The 18928-nt window shown below is 38.3% G+C and overlaps 1 protein-coding gene across 1 annotated transcript in view; it reads right to left on the reverse strand.

Moving 5' to 3' along the window:
- The window catches only part of BAZ1B (bromodomain adjacent to zinc finger domain 1B), a 79733-nt gene that overhangs the window by 11908 nt on the left and 48897 nt on the right, over positions 1-18928 (reverse strand). The window contains exons 10-13 of the mRNA XM_044746398.2: positions 18186-18291; positions 17341-17439; positions 13123-13300; positions 11283-11465 (exon numbers count right to left, since the gene is read on the reverse strand). Coding sequence (XP_044602333.1) covers positions 11283-11465; positions 13123-13300; positions 17341-17439; positions 18186-18291 — 566 coding nt within the window. The remainder of the gene's footprint in view (positions 1-11282; positions 11466-13122; positions 13301-17340; positions 17440-18185; positions 18292-18928) is intronic.

An 18928-nucleotide genomic window follows, 5' to 3' on the forward strand; every position in this document is an offset into this window, starting at 1 on the left:
GAGATATAATTTATATATTAACAAGTTCACCTTGTAAAGTGTACACTCAATGATTTTTATATATTTGTAGAGTTGTGCAACTATCAACACAATCTTAATTACAGAACATTTTCATCACCCCAAAAGAAATCCTGTACCCATTAGCAGTCATTCCCCATTCCCTACCCCAACCCACCTACTTCCCTGCCCTAGGCAACGACTAAGCTACCTTTGGTCTATAGATTCACCTATTCCAGACATTTCATATAACATGTGGCCTTTTGTGACCAGCTTCTATTACAAGCCTAATATTTTCTAGGTTCATCCACATGGTAGCATGTAATAGTACTTCACCATATTTTAATTGCTGAATAATATCCATTGTATGGATAATTATGAACATTTTGTTTATCCATCAGTTAAGGGACATATGGGAAGGAGGTGGAGCAAAATGGCAGGGTGAGCTGACCTGGGACACTCTCCCCTTCAAAGTACAACAAAGGACTGAAAAAAAAAACTGAATTTCAGCTAATGAACCTAATGCCAGGACTCAGAGACCTACAGTATCAAAAGACAGAGGACGCCTCGGAGGAGCCGGAATGCGGTAGGAGAGAACATCGCTCCATCCCCTAGAAACCGGGATCGCCACACGGGTCCGGGAAGGAGCAGGGGAGGGGCCGCACGACCAGGGTATTGTCTAGGACTCCCGCTGCCGGTACAGTGGAAACCCGCTGAGGGGGGAAAGCTTCAGGGCGTGGGGACCCCATAAACGCAGGGCCCCGGGAGACCAGAGAACAGAACTGATCGAATCCAGATAGGTCTGCAAGAGAAACCGCCCCTGCCCCCGCCCCAGCAAAGCGCACTGGGCACCGCCATCTTGCCCGAAGTCGGAGAGCTCAGAATGACGGCACTCGACCCCCATCTAGTGGCGACAGGCTGTAACTGCAACCGAATTCCACCACCATGCAAAAAACCGCTCCTCTACCATCCAGCAATTTATAAAAGCCCCAGACCAGAAGGAAAACAATAAAAACATAGAATTAAGTCCTGAGGACTTGGAATTAGGTAAACTAAGTGAGAATGAATTCAGAGCAGCTATAATCAAAAAACTCAATGAGGTAGAGAGAAAGAGAAACAAGCCAAGTTCTGGAGTTACTTCACAAAAGAGATTGAAATCATAGAGAAGAATCAAACAGAATTACTAGAGATGAAAAACACAATGGACCAGATAAAACAGAATACGGATTCCCTGAATGCCCGGGTAGACTCCATAGAAGAGCAAATTAGCATAACCGAAGACAGACAGGCTGAATGGCTCCAGACAGACGAAGAAAGAGAACTAAGGATTAAAAGGAATGAGGAAAGTATTAGAGAGACAGCAGATTCAATGAGAAAGAATTTAAGGATCATGGGAATTCCCAAGAACATGGAAAAGGAAAATGGAGCAGAAAGTGTGCCTAATGAAATTATAGAAGAGAACTTCCCAAATATAGGGACTGAGGGAGAAATGTGTGTAGACGAAGCTTTCAGATCTCCTAGATTTGTCAGTGTAAAAAGACCTACTGCAAGGCATATAGTAGTACAAATGGCAAGAATGAATGACAAAGAAAGAATACTCAGGGCTGCAAAAGAGAATTACCTACAAAGGAGCTCCCATCAGACTTTCAGTGGATTTCTCTGCAGAAACCTTACAAGCTAGGAGAGAATGGAGTGACATCTTCAAAGCTTTAAAAGATAGAAATCTGCAGCCAAGAATACTCTATCCAGCAAGAATATCCTTCAGATAAGAGGGAGAAAGTAAATCTTTTCCAGACAAACAAGAGTTAAGGGAATTTGTAAGCAAAAGTCCTCCACTACAAGAAATCCTCAAGAAGGCTGTCATGCCTGAAAAAAGAAAAAAGGGAGAAAGGGGTCACAAACCACAGAGTAGGGAGACAGATAAATAGAACCAGAATAGGATAACAAATATTCAATTATAGCATTAGGATAAAGGTAAGGAAACTACCAAAGCAAAGATGATCTTATCACTGTAACTACAAACTCATAACACAAGTTGGAACAAGAAGTGAAAATAATAATTTAGGAGGGGAAGAGCAAAGGGACTAAATTAGTCTAGGCCAAGTAAGTAAGAGACCACCAGAGAATAGACTATATTATACACGAGATTCTAAATACAAACTTCAGGGTAGCCACTAAACTAAATAACAGAACAGAGACACAAATCATAAATAAGCAAAAATCTAAGAAACCCAGCATAAGAAATTGCAGTATCAAATGGGTAGGATAAAGCACACAGGAAGAGAAAAGCAGGAAAGCCAGATAATGAGCAACAGATTGACAGCTTTAAGTCCACAGGCTTCAATAATCACTCTTAATGTAAACGGATTGAACTCTCCAATAAAAAGACACAGAGTGGCAAAATGGATTAAAGAACAAGATCCAACAATTTGTTGCCTCCAGGAAACACACCTCAGCCCCAAGGACAAACACAGGCTCAGAGTGAAGGGGTGGAGGACAATACTTCAAGCTAACAGCAAGGAAAAAAAAGCAGGTGTTGCAATTCTTATATCAGACAAAGTGGATTTCAAAATAAGACAGGTAAAGAGAGACACACAGGGACATATTAATGATCAAAGGGACACTTCATCAAGAAGAAATAACGCTTATAAATATCTATGCACCCAACACAGGAGCACCAAGGTTCATAAAGCAACTATTAACAGACCTAAAGGAAGATGTTAAAAATAACACAATAACAGTAGGGGACATCAACACCCCACTCACATCAATGGACAGATCATCCAGACAGAAAATCAACAAAGAAATAGTGGAGCTAAACGAAAAACTAAAACAATTGGACTTAATAGACATATATAAGTCACTTCATCCTAAAAAAGCTGAATACACATTCTTCTCAAGTGCACATGGGACATTCTCAAGGATAGACCATATGTCGGGAAACAAGGCAAGCCTCTACAAATTTAAAAAAATTGAAATAATAACAAGCATCTTCTCTGATCATAATGCTATAAGGCTAGAAATTAATTACAAGAAAAAAGCTGAGAAACGCACAAGGATGTGGAGACTAAACAATACACTACTGAACAAGCAATAGATCATTGAAGAAATTAAAGAAGAAATCAAAAAATACCTGGAAACTAATGAAAATGATAACGTGCCATACCAACTCATATGGGATACAGCAAAAGCTGTATTAAGAGGAAAATTCATCGCAATACAGGCACATCTTAACAAACAAGAAAAATCCCAAATAAGCAATCTTAAACTACACCTAACTGAACTAGAGAAAGAAGAACAAATAAAGCCCAAAGTCAGAAGGAGAGAAATAAAAATCAGAGCAGAAATAAATACTATTGAAACGAAAAAGGCGATAGAAAGGATCAATGCAACAAAGAGCTGGTTCTTTGAGAAGATAAATAAAATTGACAAACCCCTAGCCAGACTTACAAAGAAAAAAAGGGAGAAAGCTCAAATAAACAAAATCAGAAATGAAAGAGGAGAAATAACAACAGACTCCGCAGAAATACAATGGATTCTAAGAGAATACTACGAAAAACTCTATGCTAACAGAATGGATAACCTAGAGGAAATGGATAAATTCTTGGACTCCTACAATCTCACAAAGCTCCATCAAGAAGCAGCAGACCATTTGAACAGACCAATCACAAGGAAAGAGATTGAAACAGCAATCAAAAACACCCCAAAGAATAAAACCCCAGGAGCAGATGGCTTCCCTGGGGAATTCTACCAAACTTTCAGAGAGGATTTAATACCTATCCTTTTCAAGCTATTCCAAAAAATTAGGGAGGATGGAACACTTCCTAACACATTCTATGAGGCCAACATCACGCTGATACCAAAACCTGACAAGGACACCACGAAAAAAGAGAACTACAGGCCAATATCACTGATGAACATAGATGCAAAAATTCTAAACAGAATTTTGGTCACCAGAATTCAGCAATTCATCAAAAGGATCATACATCATGATCAAGTGGGATTCATACCAGGGACACAGGGGATGGTTCAACATCCGCAAATCAATCAACGTGATACACCACATGAGCAAACTGAGGAATAAAAACCACATGATTGTCTCAATAGATGCAGAGAAGGCATTTGACAAGATCCAACAGCCAATTATGATAAAAACTCTGAACAAAATGGGCATAGAAGGGAACTACCTCAACATAATAAAGGCCATATATGACAAAACCCACAGCCAACATCATACTCAATGGGCAAAAACTGAGCACCATCTGCCTGAAAACAGGAACGAGACAAGGATGCCCTCTATCACCACTCTTATTTAACATAGTACTGGAGGTCCTGGCCAGAGCAATCAGGCAAGAAAAAGGAATAAAAGGAATCCAAATAGGGAGGGAAGAAGTGAAACTCTCGCTGTTTGCAGACAACATGATCTTATATATAGAAAACCCCCAAAGAATCCATTGGAAAACTTTTAGAAGTAATCAACAACTACAGCAAAGTTGCAGGGTATAAAATCAATTTGCATAAATCAGTAGGATTTCTACATTCTAATAAAGAACAAACAGAAAAAGAACTCAAGAACACAATACCATTCACAATCGCAACAAAAAGAATAAAATACCTCGGGGTAAATTTAGCTAAGGAAGTGAAGACCTATATAATGAAAATTACAAGGCCTTTCTGAGAGAAGTGGATGATGACATAAGGAGGTGGAAAGACATTCCATGTACATGGATTGGAAGAATAAACATGGTTAAAATGTCCATTCTACCTAAAGCAATCTACAGATTCAATGCTATCCCAATCAGAATCCCAATGACATTCTTTACAGAATTAGAACAAAGAATCCAAAAACTTATATGGAGCAACAAAAGACACCGAATTGCTAAAGCAATCCTGAGAAAAAAGAACAAAACGGGAGGCATCACAATCCCTGACTTCAAAACATCCTACAAAGCTACAGTAATCAAAACAGCATGGTACTGGTACAAAAACAGGTGCACAGATCAATGGAACAGAACTGAAAGCCCAGAAATAAAACCACACATCTATGGACAGCTTATCTTCGACAAAGGAGCTGAGGGCATACAATGGAGGAAAGAAAGTCTTTTCAACAAATGGTGCTGGGAAAACTGGAAAGGCACATGTAAAAGAATGAAAATTGACCATTCTTTCTCACCATTCACCAAAATAAACTCAAAAGGGATCAAAGACCTAAAGGTGAGACCTGAAACCATAAGGCTTCTGGAAGAAAACGTAGGCAGTACACTCTTTGACATCAGTATTAAAAGGATCTTTTCAGACACCATGCCTTCTCAGAGAAGGGAAACAATAGAAAGAATAAACAAATGGGACTTCATCAGACTAAAGAGCTTCTTCAGGGCAAATGAAAACAGGATTGAAACAAAAAAAAAACCCACTAACTGGGAAAAAATATTTGCAAGTCACATATCTGACAAAGGCTTAATATCCATAATATATAAGGAACTCTCACAACTCAACAACAAAAAATCAAACAACCCGATGTAAAAATGGGCTGGAGACATGAACAGACATTTCTCCAAAGAAGATACACGGATGGCTAATAGGCACATGAAAAGATGCTCATCATCGCTGATCATCAGGGAAATGCAAATCAAAACTACACTGAGATATCACCTTACACCCATTAGAATGACAAAAATATCTAAATCTAATAGTAACAAATGTTGGAGAGGTTGTGGAGAGAATGGAACCCTCATACACTGCTGGTGGGAATGCAAACTGGTGCAGCCACTATGGAAAACAGTATGGAGATTCCTCAAAAAATTAAAAATAGAACTACCATAAGATCCAGCCATTCCACTACTGGGTATCTATCCAAAGAGCTTGAAGTCAGCAATTCCGAAAGTCCTATGGACCCCAATGTTCATTGCAGCATTATTTACAATAGCCAAGACATGGAAGCAACCTAAGTGCCCATCAACAGATGAATGGATAAAGAAGTTGTGGTATATATATACAATGGAATACTACTCAGCTGCAAAACAGAACAAAATCATCCCATTTGCAACAACATGGATGGACCTTGAGGGAATTACGGTAAGTGAAATAAGCCAGTTAGAGAAGGATAATCTCTGTATGTCTCCACTCATATGAGGAACTTAAAAATGTGGACAAAGAGAACAGATTAGTGGCTGTACCAGGGGAAAGGTTGGGTGGGGTGTGGGCACAAAGGGTGAAATGGTGCACCTACAACACGAATGACAAACATTAATGTACAACTGAAATCACACAAGACTGTAACCTATCATTAACTTAATAAAAAAAAATAAAAAAAAAAAAAGGGACACATGGATTGTTTCCATTTTTGGCTCTTTTGAATAATACTGCTATGAACATTTGTTTATTACTTTTCATGGAAAAAAAGTATGCCCAAGCTCTCACAGTAATTTAGGGCCAGGTCTCCTTCAGTTCTCCAGATCCTCAATCCAATGCTCTTGGCATTATACATACTGGATAGTCATTAGCATCCTGTTACTATCCACTGAGTTATTCATCCAAACCAGCCTAGACTCTAACCAGCCTCTAATTTTCAGGGCAAAAACACTCAGCACACAAGATTTGAAAGAACATCCTGTTTCCTCCCATTGTACAAAATTCCAAACCGTCCAGCACATTGAAAAAACACACACACACACAAAACTCCTACCATATTCGAGACAGTGTTTTTAAAAACAGATAAATAGTGGCAAGATAAAGTTTTGATATTCAACACTGGTGGCATCCAGTAAAGGCTCTCTGTCTAGACACACTACTCTGATGAAAAATTAAAATTCTCTAGCACGGTTAAATAAAGTTGGTTAGTTAGAAATGGATATAACAGAATCAAGGGGAAGCCAGCTTACATGCAAGTCACCATTAATCCCTTTACGTAACAGTATAAAGGTTAATATCATATCTCGGCAAGGATATAATGAGGCTTCAGATCACATTCTTCCACAAAAGAACATTTAAAATGCAAAAACAAATAATCAGGTTGTCAGGACAAACGCATCCAAAGTAAAGAGAGAACCTAACAGAAGCCAGAAATTTGCCAAATTATACATCTTTCTCATTTAATGCAAGAAAATGAAATAAGCATTAAGTATTTGAAATCATCGACTATTACAAAATGGGATTTGAGAGAGAATCTACTTTTATAAATAAGGAAACTGAAGCCCAGATTAAGAGACTGATATTAGCTCATGCAACAACCTAGCACCAGCTGAAAAAGCCCTGGCCTGTGCTAAGTGGAAACCTTCAAAGCAAAGGACAGTGGAAAATTTCAGAGCCATGGCAAAGTTGACCTTTGGTGGGGAACTGCGGGGCATAATGCCATTTTAATGGAGAACATTGTTGAACTACTTAGTAGGCAACCTAATTGATTTTCCAAGAAACTCTTCCATGCTTTCCATTTGTGTACATGTCTGGGCCCCAAGGTTAAACCTGCAAAGTGCTCACATTTTCCTCCCTAACTAAGCTAAGAATCAAGTCTCATATGACAAGCTAAAAAGAGGTTACTTCGCTATGAGGTTGAGTACTAAAAAAGAACTTAATGAGAATTCTACAGCTACTAGTTCCTCGTGAGAAGAAAATGTTACCAGTAAAGAAATGGCAAGGAAAGATCACATCAAGAGACTCTTCCATATAGAACTGAACAAAAAACAAAACCCATGTAGTACTCAGTCAGGCTAAAAAGTGTGCCTAATGAAAAAAGATTTAGCAAAGGACACTATTAACTATCTCAGGCCTTCGACTTCATCTAGAAGACTACCTGGATGCCCTATGGCCATTTAAAAGGAACACAGAGGAAGGTGAGAACTAAATCCCAGAAAGACAACGACATAAGTGTGAAGTCTCTGAGTTTATATCATGAATTAATAGTTAAACCTTTATCTAACTGAATCTTCATTCTCTGATCTGCTTACCTCTTGCCCAAAATTATCTTTCTTCTATCACGTATCACCCTTGACCTCAGGAAGAAACTTAGGGGAAACATGACAACTGTGTACAAACATCTGAGGAACTTTAGAAAGTAAACTGGCTCTGTGTAAACTCGAAGAGCAAAACAAGGACCAGCTGTCAATGATGAGAAGGCCAATTTCAGCTCAATCTAACAAAGCCTATGCCCCCTTTCCATGACCTGATTAATTCCTACTTACCCTACAAAACCCAGCTGATACATTCTCCCCTCTGGGAAGTCGTCTCTATTTGCGCTAGGTATGGCTCACACTGCTCTCTCCTCAGTACTTTCCACACTACTGTAGCCATCTCTCACCCTCAAACTGAGTTTCCTGAGGGCAAAGATTTCTGGCTTCTACTCCCCACTATAACCTCCAGACTAACCACACTGGCTGACAGGGGTAAGCTTTTACTAGATGCTTGTAAAAGGAAGCAAAGAGGAAGAGGAAGGGAGAGAGAGAAATAAAAAATATAGGAAAGTATTCCACTGGGTAATGGCTAGGACTTCTCCCTTAATGTACTGTTTTCAAATTCTTTTCTGCACAAGTTATCTTAATATACAAAACAGAAAAACATGGAGCTGCTAATTATTCTAATAAAGAAGAACCGGAGACAACATAATGTTCATCAGTAAGGAATCAAGATGTTAAAAAAACAAGCATAGGGGCCAGCCCCATGGCCGAGTGGTTAAGTTCACACGCTCTGCTTTGGCGGCCCAGGGTTTCACTGGTTCGGATCCTGGGTGCGGACATGGCACCACTCATCAGGCCACGTTGAGGTGGAGTCCCACATGCCACAACTAGAAGGACCTGAAACTAAGATATACAACTATGTACCGCGGGGATTTGGGGAGATAAAACAGAAAAAAAAAAAAAAAAAAAAGATTGGCAACAGTTGTTAGCTCAGGTGCGGATCTTAAAAAAAAAAAACAAGCAAGCATAATATTAGGTAGATCTACATGGACAGACAGGGAGGAGGAGAAATGCCCAGGATACGTTGCTGAGTGAAAAACTGCACAACATTATGCACAGGATTCCATTCTGTAAAACTCCAACAAAATTATCTTTGTATGTATATAGAAAACACATCAAACTATTAGAGTGATATCCTTGGGGAGCGAAACTAGGATGGGAGTTGTTTCATGTTTTACCCACCTCTCACATTTGATTTACTTATAATGAGCGTGCTTTTTCTTTTTTTTCTTTTCTGCTGAGGAAGATTTGCCCTGAGCTAACATCTGTGCCAATCCTCCTCTATTTTTTTGTATGTGGGACACTGCCACAGCATGGCTGGTGAGTGAAGTACGTCTGCACCCAAGATCCGAACCCATGAAGCTGGGCTGCCAAAGTGGAGTGCACAGAGCTTTAACCATTTGGACACAGGGCCAGGCCTGTGCATGCTACTTTTAAAACTATAAAAACAGACAACTGGATGATATCCACATGCAAAAAAATGAAGTTGGACCCTTACTTTATACAATCTATAAAAGTTAACTCACACTGCCTTAAAGATCTAAACATAAAAGCTAACTATAAGACTTATAGAAGAAAACAGAGGAAAAGCTTCATGACATTGGATTTGTCAATAATTTCTTGGAGATGACAACAAAATAACAAATAAGTTGAACTTGATCAAAATTTAAAACTTGTACACATCAAAAGACACTATTAATAGAATGAAAAGGCAGCTCACAGAATGGGAGAACATATTTGTAAATCATATATATAAAAGGATTAATATCCAGAACATATAAAGAACCCATACAACTCAACAACTAAAAAAACAACCCAATTAAAAAATAGCCAGGGGACCAGCCCGTGGTGTAGTGGTTAAGTTCAGCATGCTGCTTTGGTGGCCTAGGTTTGTGGGTTTGGATCCCAGGCGTGGACCTACTCCATTTGTAAGCCAAGCTGTGGTGGTGACCCGCATATAAATGGAAGAAGATTAGTACAGATGTTAGCTCAGGGCTAATCCTCCTCAGCAAAAAAAAGCCAAAGGGCTCAAACAGACATTTCCCCAAAGAAGATAGACAAATGGCCAGTAAGCACGTGGAAGAATGCTCAACACCACTAATCACCAGCAAAATACAAATCAAAACCAGAAGATACTAATTCACAGCCTTTAGGACCCAGGGTACTTTCAAACAGAATGTAAGTGTGGGCAAGGATGTGGAGAAACTGGAACCCTGTGCACTGCTGGCAGGAATGTCAAATGGGGTAGCCAATGTGGAAGATGTTATGGCAGTTCCTCAAAAAATTAAATAGAATTACCCTATGATCTAGCAATTCTACTTCTGGGTATATACCCAAAAGAACTCAAAAGTAGGGACCAAAGCAGGTATTTGTACACCCATGTTCACAGCAGTGTTATTAAATGTGAGGGCAATCTGACTGCAACATCTGTCACCCCATTGATCACCAGGGTTGATTTGGCTGATCTAGCTGGCTATCCCCTTCGTCCTTCACCACTCCATGTGCATCCCTCTCAAAGTTGTGCACTTAGAGAGGGTGACCTTCACCTATAGAGGAGGACCATTCTTCGGTCAAGGGTATACAAGTAACAGCACTCCTCTGCTACAAGCTCTCAAGGTCCACAGCAGCATTACACACAATGAGCAAAAGGTGGAATTGACCCGAGTGTCCATCAACAGATGAATAAACAAAATGTGGTACATACACATAAAGGAGTATTACTCAGTCTTGAAAAGGAAGGAAATTCTGGCACATGCTACAACACAGATGGACTTTGAAGACATTATGCTAAGTTAAATAAGCCAGTCACAAAAGGACAAATATTGTATGATTCCAGTTAGATAAGGTACCTAGAGTAGTCAAATTCACAGACACAGAAGGAAAATGCTGGTTGCTGGGGGTTGGGAGGAGGGTGAAATGGGTAGCTTAGTGTTTAATGGGCACAGTTCCAGTTTGGGAAGATGAAAATGTTCTGCGGATGGATGGTGGTGATAGTTGCAGAACAGTACGAATGTACTTAAGGACACAGAACTGTAGACATGAACATGGTTAAAAAGTTAAATTATTCTTTTCATATGTTTTACCACTGCCTCTTAAAAAAAAGGAATCAGCTGAGTAAAGGGAGAGGGGGCACTCTGACCCTTTATCCAGCCCTAGAGGCAGGGCTGTGCCCCGCACCCCAGTTTGGAAACCACAAAGTTTAGTCCAGGTGATAACAACGGAGCAACGGCTCAGGAACAGTGCTTATAGTAGCTAAGAAGCACAAGGTCGGACTATTTTAAAAGTAGATCACACGCTTCTACTCAGTCATAAAACTACATCTTCATAACTAAATACCTTTGCTTCCTCTGCCATTTTTCTCTCTTCATCCACCTCTTCAGTCTTTGCTGAATCTTCACTTTGGAGTTTTCTTCTCTTTTGCTTGGGAGCCATGAAGCCCTGAAGAAATTTCTTTATGACACTGGCTTGAAGGGCAATCACACACTCACCAAAATCCTTCAGTTTCTCTAATGAGATCACCTACAGAGTATGATTTAAAAACCAGATTGAATGAAAGGCCAAGAGAAAGACGAAAGGAGGCTATTCTCAACTAAATTCAAGTCAACCTAGACCCAAATGGGTCTCATAGCATTAATTTAACTGGGTTCCTCAGATCAATGCATGGCTTACGCCTTTAACGCCTTTAAAAGTAGCCAGCTACTTCCACTTCCCCGGTGAAGGGATCCCCTAGATGCTGAAACTTGCTCTACTTAGAGAAGTTACAGAACTCACTAATTCACTCAGTAATTGAGTACCTACTATGTGCAAACCACAATCTCAAGGCAAAAAAAAACTGAGAAGGAAAATAAAAATTTACTGATCTACTGGCTTACAAACTATATGCCAGGTAATATGCTTTACAGACCTGAACTCATCTAAGCCTCATAATCATTTTATGGATGAGGAAACAGAGGCCAAATCACTTTGATCCAAATCATGACCACTACCTTCTCAGTCACACAAAACATACCAATTAAAAGATACCATTTTATAACTAGAAAGAGAAACAAAGAAAAATGATAACTCAATGTTAGTAAGGTATGGACCTGGGTTTTGCACAAAGCAGGCAATTGATAAATATTTGATAAACAAAAAAGTAAATGTAATATTTGAAATTGGCAAAATTCCTTGGGTTGCATAATTCTTCAAAAATCATTAAAAAAAATATTTAAATCCTTTTTCTCAGGAAATGTACCGAGAATTCACCAAACTAATTAAAAACAAAAAAAAGGTTGCTACATAATTTGCTAATTCTATTAGTAAAGAAATAGAAATACAAAAGCCTGACAGTAAAAGATTTATTCTATCGACCCCACGGGTTATTCTGTACCCCAAAGTGATATAAAGACTACAAGAAATGGACAGTATTTATAAACTAGGAAAAATGGAGGAAAAAGATGCAACTGCTCACAAAAATCATACAACTATTAATACAATGCTATAATGCATATGAATAATTTAAAACGACCCAAAATATGAGTATGTTTAAAGTTACATGGACTTTATTATTTAAAATCAGTAGAAAAACATTTTACAATAATAACTGAGAGAAAGTATTCTACAATCTTCTCTCCAGCTTTGATACCTAAACCTTCCTGATTCTGAGATGGGAGGTTGGGGGGCGGATCTCGAATTGTTTCAACTATATCACCTAAGGGTCCTTCTGAGCAGTAAATGACAGGACTATTAATGGGCCTTGAAAGGTACCCATTTAACAGCTTGAGTGTTACCCAACAAAAGCATAACCACTGAGCTGCTCAGGTGTAAAGTAATGGACAAAAGCAGGACACACAAACATGTTTCATACCTTAAAGCACGGGCATCACATGAGAACAGGTATGTTAAATAATGCTATGTGACTAGGACTTCAAGACTGATTTTCACTCAACTTAATAGAAAAGCTCTTTTTGACCAAAGGTTCTGAGTCAACTATTAGATTTTTCTGGATACCAGCAGAAGACAATAAAGGAAAAATATCATGTGTACATAGAGAATTTTTGGTTCCATACGTCTCTTTCAAGACACACCCAAACATGATTTCCAGGGTTATCCGGGCAAGTCAAGAACACTATCAGGGAACAATTTCATGAGTTTTCCTGAGTAAGAGATGTCAAAGGGTGTTTTCTTATATTCTTACCCGAGCTTCAAATTCTGATGTTTCTTCCACATAACCAAGTCCTCCCTTTTGTAACCTTGTTGCAACTTCAATGAGGTCACTGCGAAGAAAGTTTAAAAGCTCCTGGTTGCCATCACAGGATTTTAGACCCAAATTTGGCTTCCGGGCCAGATGAATAGAATGAATAATGTCCTGGTATCTAGACAAGTTGGGGCAAAAGGAAAGAGAGATAAAGGAACTTTTGAGGATGGTCTATAAATTTCAATTACTTAAATGATATGTTTTATTTTTAGAAGACTTATTTAGATCTCTTTCATCTCTCCTTGGTGTTTTTTTCTTTTCTGAGGAAGATTAGCCCTGAGCTAACATCCATGCCCATCTTCCTTTACTTTGTATGTGAGACGCCTGTCACAGCATCTTGTCGTGCATTGCCAAGTCCACACCCGGATCCGAACCGGCGAACCTCGGGCCACCGAAGCGGAACATGCGAACTTAACCGCTGCGCCACCGGGCCGGCCCCTTCTTGGTGTTTTTTAAGTCTCATGTTTCTTTCAGAAATTTTGAAATTTCTCTTATTATTCATTCATTTTAAAAACACACATTTTTTTCTGTATAATTCCAGTATCTGAAGTGTGTTGCTTTTCCTAGTTCTCATTCATGTTACCTGGTTTGTGTATTTTTGTGACTTTTTTACCATGAGTTTCTTGGAATTTTATCTGTGGAAATTCTTTGAGGCCTGGTTTGAGGCTGTGCTCCTCCAGAGAGAATGTGCATATGCTTATGTCAGTTGCCAGAAACTGCAACCAACGTGAGACAATTTTAAATCATCTGCCTGGAATTCTTCACAACACAAAAGCAGCAAGAATTTGAGCTGAAAACCTACACAAAGACTTTCAAGTTCACTCTCACACTCAAGATTATTAACCCTTCGAGGTCTCAGCAATAAAGACTCCAGTAAGACTCTCCATCCTGGGTGGGCCATAAGATTCACTGTCGGATTCTTATACTAAGATGAAAACTAAAGCTCAAGGTCATCTAAGTTGAGTACTAAGCTGCCTTTTCATTCAATAATAAGAGTTTTTAATATTATTTTTCTGAGTACAACTTCACTGTGTCCCACTGGTTTCTTATAAAGGATTCTCCTTTTATTGCTTTCTAGATACATCATTTCCCTTTTATTTGCTTCTTTGATTTAAGTGTCATCTAGGAATACATTTAACTTACTACCAGTGAGGATCTTCTTGGTCATCTTCAAAGAATTTATTTCTAATTTTATTGCAATCTGATCAGAGAACATATCCTGAAACTCTCTACTTTTTAAATTTGTTGAGATTGTTTTTGTGGCTCAGTATATGATCAATTTTTATAAATGTTCAATGGATATAACAAAAAAACTCTTTTTATGTTTCCAACTGACCTAGTATCCTTTTGTACTTAAAAAACATTTTTTTATTGAGATATAATTGACGGCACATCCTTTTATTTATATCCTTCATCACTTTACATATTTTCTTGTCAAGGACATATATATTTTTGTTTTATAAATTTGAACCTCAAATGGTTTGTGATACATTATCCTATCCCCTTGGATCCCCAGAGGAAACAACTCAACCAACAAGAAAATAGACAAACAAACTGGGATAGATTCACCAATATTGCACAGATTCATGGAATAGTAGAGAGAAAAGAAAATGATGGAGTTCAGTTATAGAAAACACGATGGCTCTTTAGTAAAATAATGCTGAGCAAAGACCAGTGAGTCTCAAAAGACTATGTCCTGCTTGATAGCCTTCAACAAGTTAAAAAAAACAAGCACAACAAAAGAAGGCTTTTTAAAAAATATTCAGTAAAACCAAAGGAAGAAGTGTAAGATTTGCTTTCAATCCTGACAATCTCTAACCTCTTCTAAGGGAAGGATTTGATCTGTTCACATTTAGTGAATGGAACAAGTCTTTTCAATCCAACGCATGTGTCTATCAAATATTTTAACCAAACAGATGTAACACCATAGAAATGTATTCTTTTGTGCTTAATATCCTTAATATATAAAGAACTCTCGCAACTCAACCACAAAACATCAAACAACCCAATCAAAAAATGGGCTGAAGACATGAACAGACATTTCTCCAAAGAAGATATACTGATGGCCAATAGGCACATGAAAAGATGCTCATCATCGCTGATCATCAGGGAAATGCAAATCAAAAATACACTAAGATATCACCTTACACCCGTTAGAATGACAAAAATATCTAAAACTAATAGCAACGAATGTTGGAGAGGTTGCAGAGAAAAAGGAACCCTCATACACTGCTGGTGGGAATGCAAACTGGTGCAGCCACTATGGAAAACAGTATGGAGATTCCTCAAAAAACTAAACATAGAACTACCATACGATCCAGCCATCCCACTACTGGGTATTTATCCAAAGAGCCTGAAGTCAGCAATCCCAAAAGTCCTGTGCACCCCAATGTTTATTGCAGCACTGTTTACAATAGCCAAGATGTGGAAGCAACCTAAGTGCCCATCAACAGACGAATGGATAAAGAAGATGTGGTACATATATACAATGGAATACTACTCAGCTGCAAAACAGAACAAAATCATTCCATTTGCAATAACATGGATGGACCTTGAGAGAATTATGTTAAGTGAAATAAGCCAGCAAGAGAAAGATAATCTGTGTATGACTCCACTCATATGAGGAATTTAAAACTATGGACCAAGAACAGTTTAGTGGATACCAGGGGAAAGGTGGGGTGGGGGGTGGGCACAAAGGGTGAAGTGGTGCACCTACAACATGACTGACAAACGTTAATATACAATTGAAATTTCACAAGATTGTAACCTATCAATAACTCAATAAAATAAAAAAAAAATGTATTCTTTTGTGATTCTATGTATTGACATTTTCCCTTGTCTTTCTTAATTTGCCTAGTCACATCTGAATTTAGACAGCATGATTCTAAATATAATTTTAATTAATTTACACATTAAGCAGTGGGCGAAAACCAGTATGATTTACCCATTATTATTCACAAAAGTCTGGCCAAGTTGTAGAGAAGGTACTGAATGGTATTTTCCTTCTCCCTTCAATCAAACCTAAATTCAACCACAAAAGCGTGCAGCCAGATATTAAAGGTGGCCTTAAGCCAAAACCTTGTGCTCGCTTTGATAGAAACAATGGCTAGGACTGGAAAGACACTAGCAAATCTAGATGGAGTTGATGCTAATTTTGTAGACAGTTTTTATTCTGGGGGGCTGGTTTGAGATCTAATTCACATAACACTAAACTCACCATTTTAAAGCATATACTTTCAGTGGTTTTTATGTTGTGGATGGAAGCATCAAAACTATCTAATTCCAAAACATTTTCACGACCCCATAAAGAAATTCCATTCCCGTTAGAAGTCACTCCCAATTCTCCCCTTCCTCCAGCCCCTGGCAACCACTAATCTATTTTCTGTCTCTATAGATTTGCCTCTTCTGGATGCCTCATATAAATGGAATCATACAGTATGTGGCCTTTTATGTCTGCCTTCTTTGACTCACCATAATGTTTTCTAGGTTCATCCACATTATAGTATATATCAGTACTTTGTTCCTTTTTTACGGCTCAATTTATGGATATACCACATTTTGTTTATCCATCCATCACTTGACAGCCATTTACGATGTTTTCACTTTTTAACTATTCTGAATACTAAAAGGATATTCTTGAATACCAACCAATGTGGAACTGCATTTGCAAGGCTGCCTAACTACAATAAAGCTCTCAGCCTGATGCATGTCATGCATCATTTACTGAATAATTCTGCTACCTTGTATATACATGATTTAAAAGCATTATTTTTCCAAACACGCATGATGTGTCAAGAAAATATCAAGCAAAAGAAGATAAAAGAGTTACAAACACTTTAAAAAATTTACTTTGGGCTGGCCCCGTGGCCGAGTGGTTAAGTTCGCACGGTCTGCTTCGGCAGCCCGAGGCTTTGCCAGTTCAGATCCTGGGCGCGGACATGGCACCGCTCATTGGGCCATGCTGGGGCGGCATCCCACATGCCACAACTAAAACTACACAACTATGTACCAGGGGGCTTTGCGGAGAAAAAGGAAAAATAAAATCTTTAAAAAAAAAATTTACTTTAATAGCTTTTATGGCTAAATAAAAAAACCCTAAGATATTTCTAATATCTAATGCTAAACGTGAGATGCAAGCAGCAAGATGAAAATCCTTACCTCTTCTCTAGTCTCTCTTTAAGCTGACTTTCTCTTATTCCCTGAGGGTGCAGGCAGTTTAGCAACTCATCCAGTTCCTTCTGACTATCACATAAAAACCTGTAGAGGCAAAACACATCTGATTAAAAATCTGAAAAAACTCAAAACACTAAGGAAGGGATCGAGGGTTGCTGATGGGAGATGGGAGAGCAGAATTTCATACTCGTTCACAAGTACAACAAATAATTTATTGTTTCCATGAGGTCTAATGTTAACTTTAACCTAGGACATTGGAGTCAATGTTTCCTACTAAAATATAGTATAAGACAAATTTCATAAAGTTAATAGGCACATTTGTCCATACACCTTCAAAGAGTAAACTTATATACAAAAATAAAAGACAAAAGGTCAAGGGTGATCCCAGCTAGAACAGTCAATGCAATCACAAAGTAGAAGGGACCCTCTCCAAACTTAACTCCCTGCCTAAGGCAGAAGTGACATAAAGGAAGATTAATGGCTATGTATACAATTTTTTATTCTTTAATCAATAAAGATGAAAATCCTAAACACTTCTATTCCCAAACAGACTGAAAAGCATTTCCAACTCTATGTAAGATCTACCATATATTACACAAAGTAACACTGAGGGCTGGGGGTGGATAAAATTTCAAGCTCAAACAAACAAACATATTCTTACCAAAAACTCAAGTCTGCTTTTAAAGCAACGAGTCTACATATCCAAGAAATCAAAGTCACACAAAATGATCTTGATAGATAATCACTAACACACTGGTATCATTACATTAAATATTTTCTTCACATTGAAAACGAAACAGAAAGAGCAACCAGATGAATGCTCACATTACCATAGGTTCTGTCCTTGTTTGGGTATGGTGGTCTCTACAGCAATTTCTGTTGCTGATCCATGTTGTGTGTTCATGCTTACATTTTTGCCTAGGTTTGGTTTTTTACCTAAGAAAAATTTATACATCAGGTTGAATACAGTAAATACCCAATTCCTAGTTTCAAACCTAAGCAGTACATAGTGACAAATCCAACAACTAATAGCACAGATGTTGCCTATTAAATATACCCACATGTAGAATAAATGCTAATTTCTCTTAAATAAATTACACACAGCACATTACCTGAGATACCTGCTCTCTGTACAGTAGAATAGTTGTACAAATTTCAAGAGTACTGCAACTTAGAATGGAGAGGGATGACTAAACTCTTTATATCAAAGCAAATAAAAAATTTACTCCTTGTACCATGTTTAGCCAAAGGCATCTGTGGTGAAGGAGAGACAACTGAAATATTTTCTACAAACTTACCCCTGGAGGCTTCAAATGTCAAATACGATTAACTTTTTTGTAAACCAGATCCTATATACTAACATATGACATTAAAATAGATAGATCTTAAGCCAATATTTGAGTCCCTACGTAATACTACAATTGGTTCTCTCCCCTGCTCCTACTCTCTTCCCTTTATCCTACAGCATCTTCTCTGTAATAACACATAACCTTGTTTAGTCTTTTCAGTCAGGCAATTCTGAAGAGACTCGCCATGCTGGAACTAGAAAACGTGAAGCAACAACATCCACCAG

The sequence above is a fragment of the Equus asinus genome, chromosome 14 (assembly GCF_041296235.1).
Source record: "Equus asinus isolate D_3611 breed Donkey chromosome 14, EquAss-T2T_v2, whole genome shotgun sequence".
Lineage (NCBI taxonomy): Eukaryota > Metazoa > Chordata > Mammalia > Perissodactyla > Equidae > Equus > Equus asinus.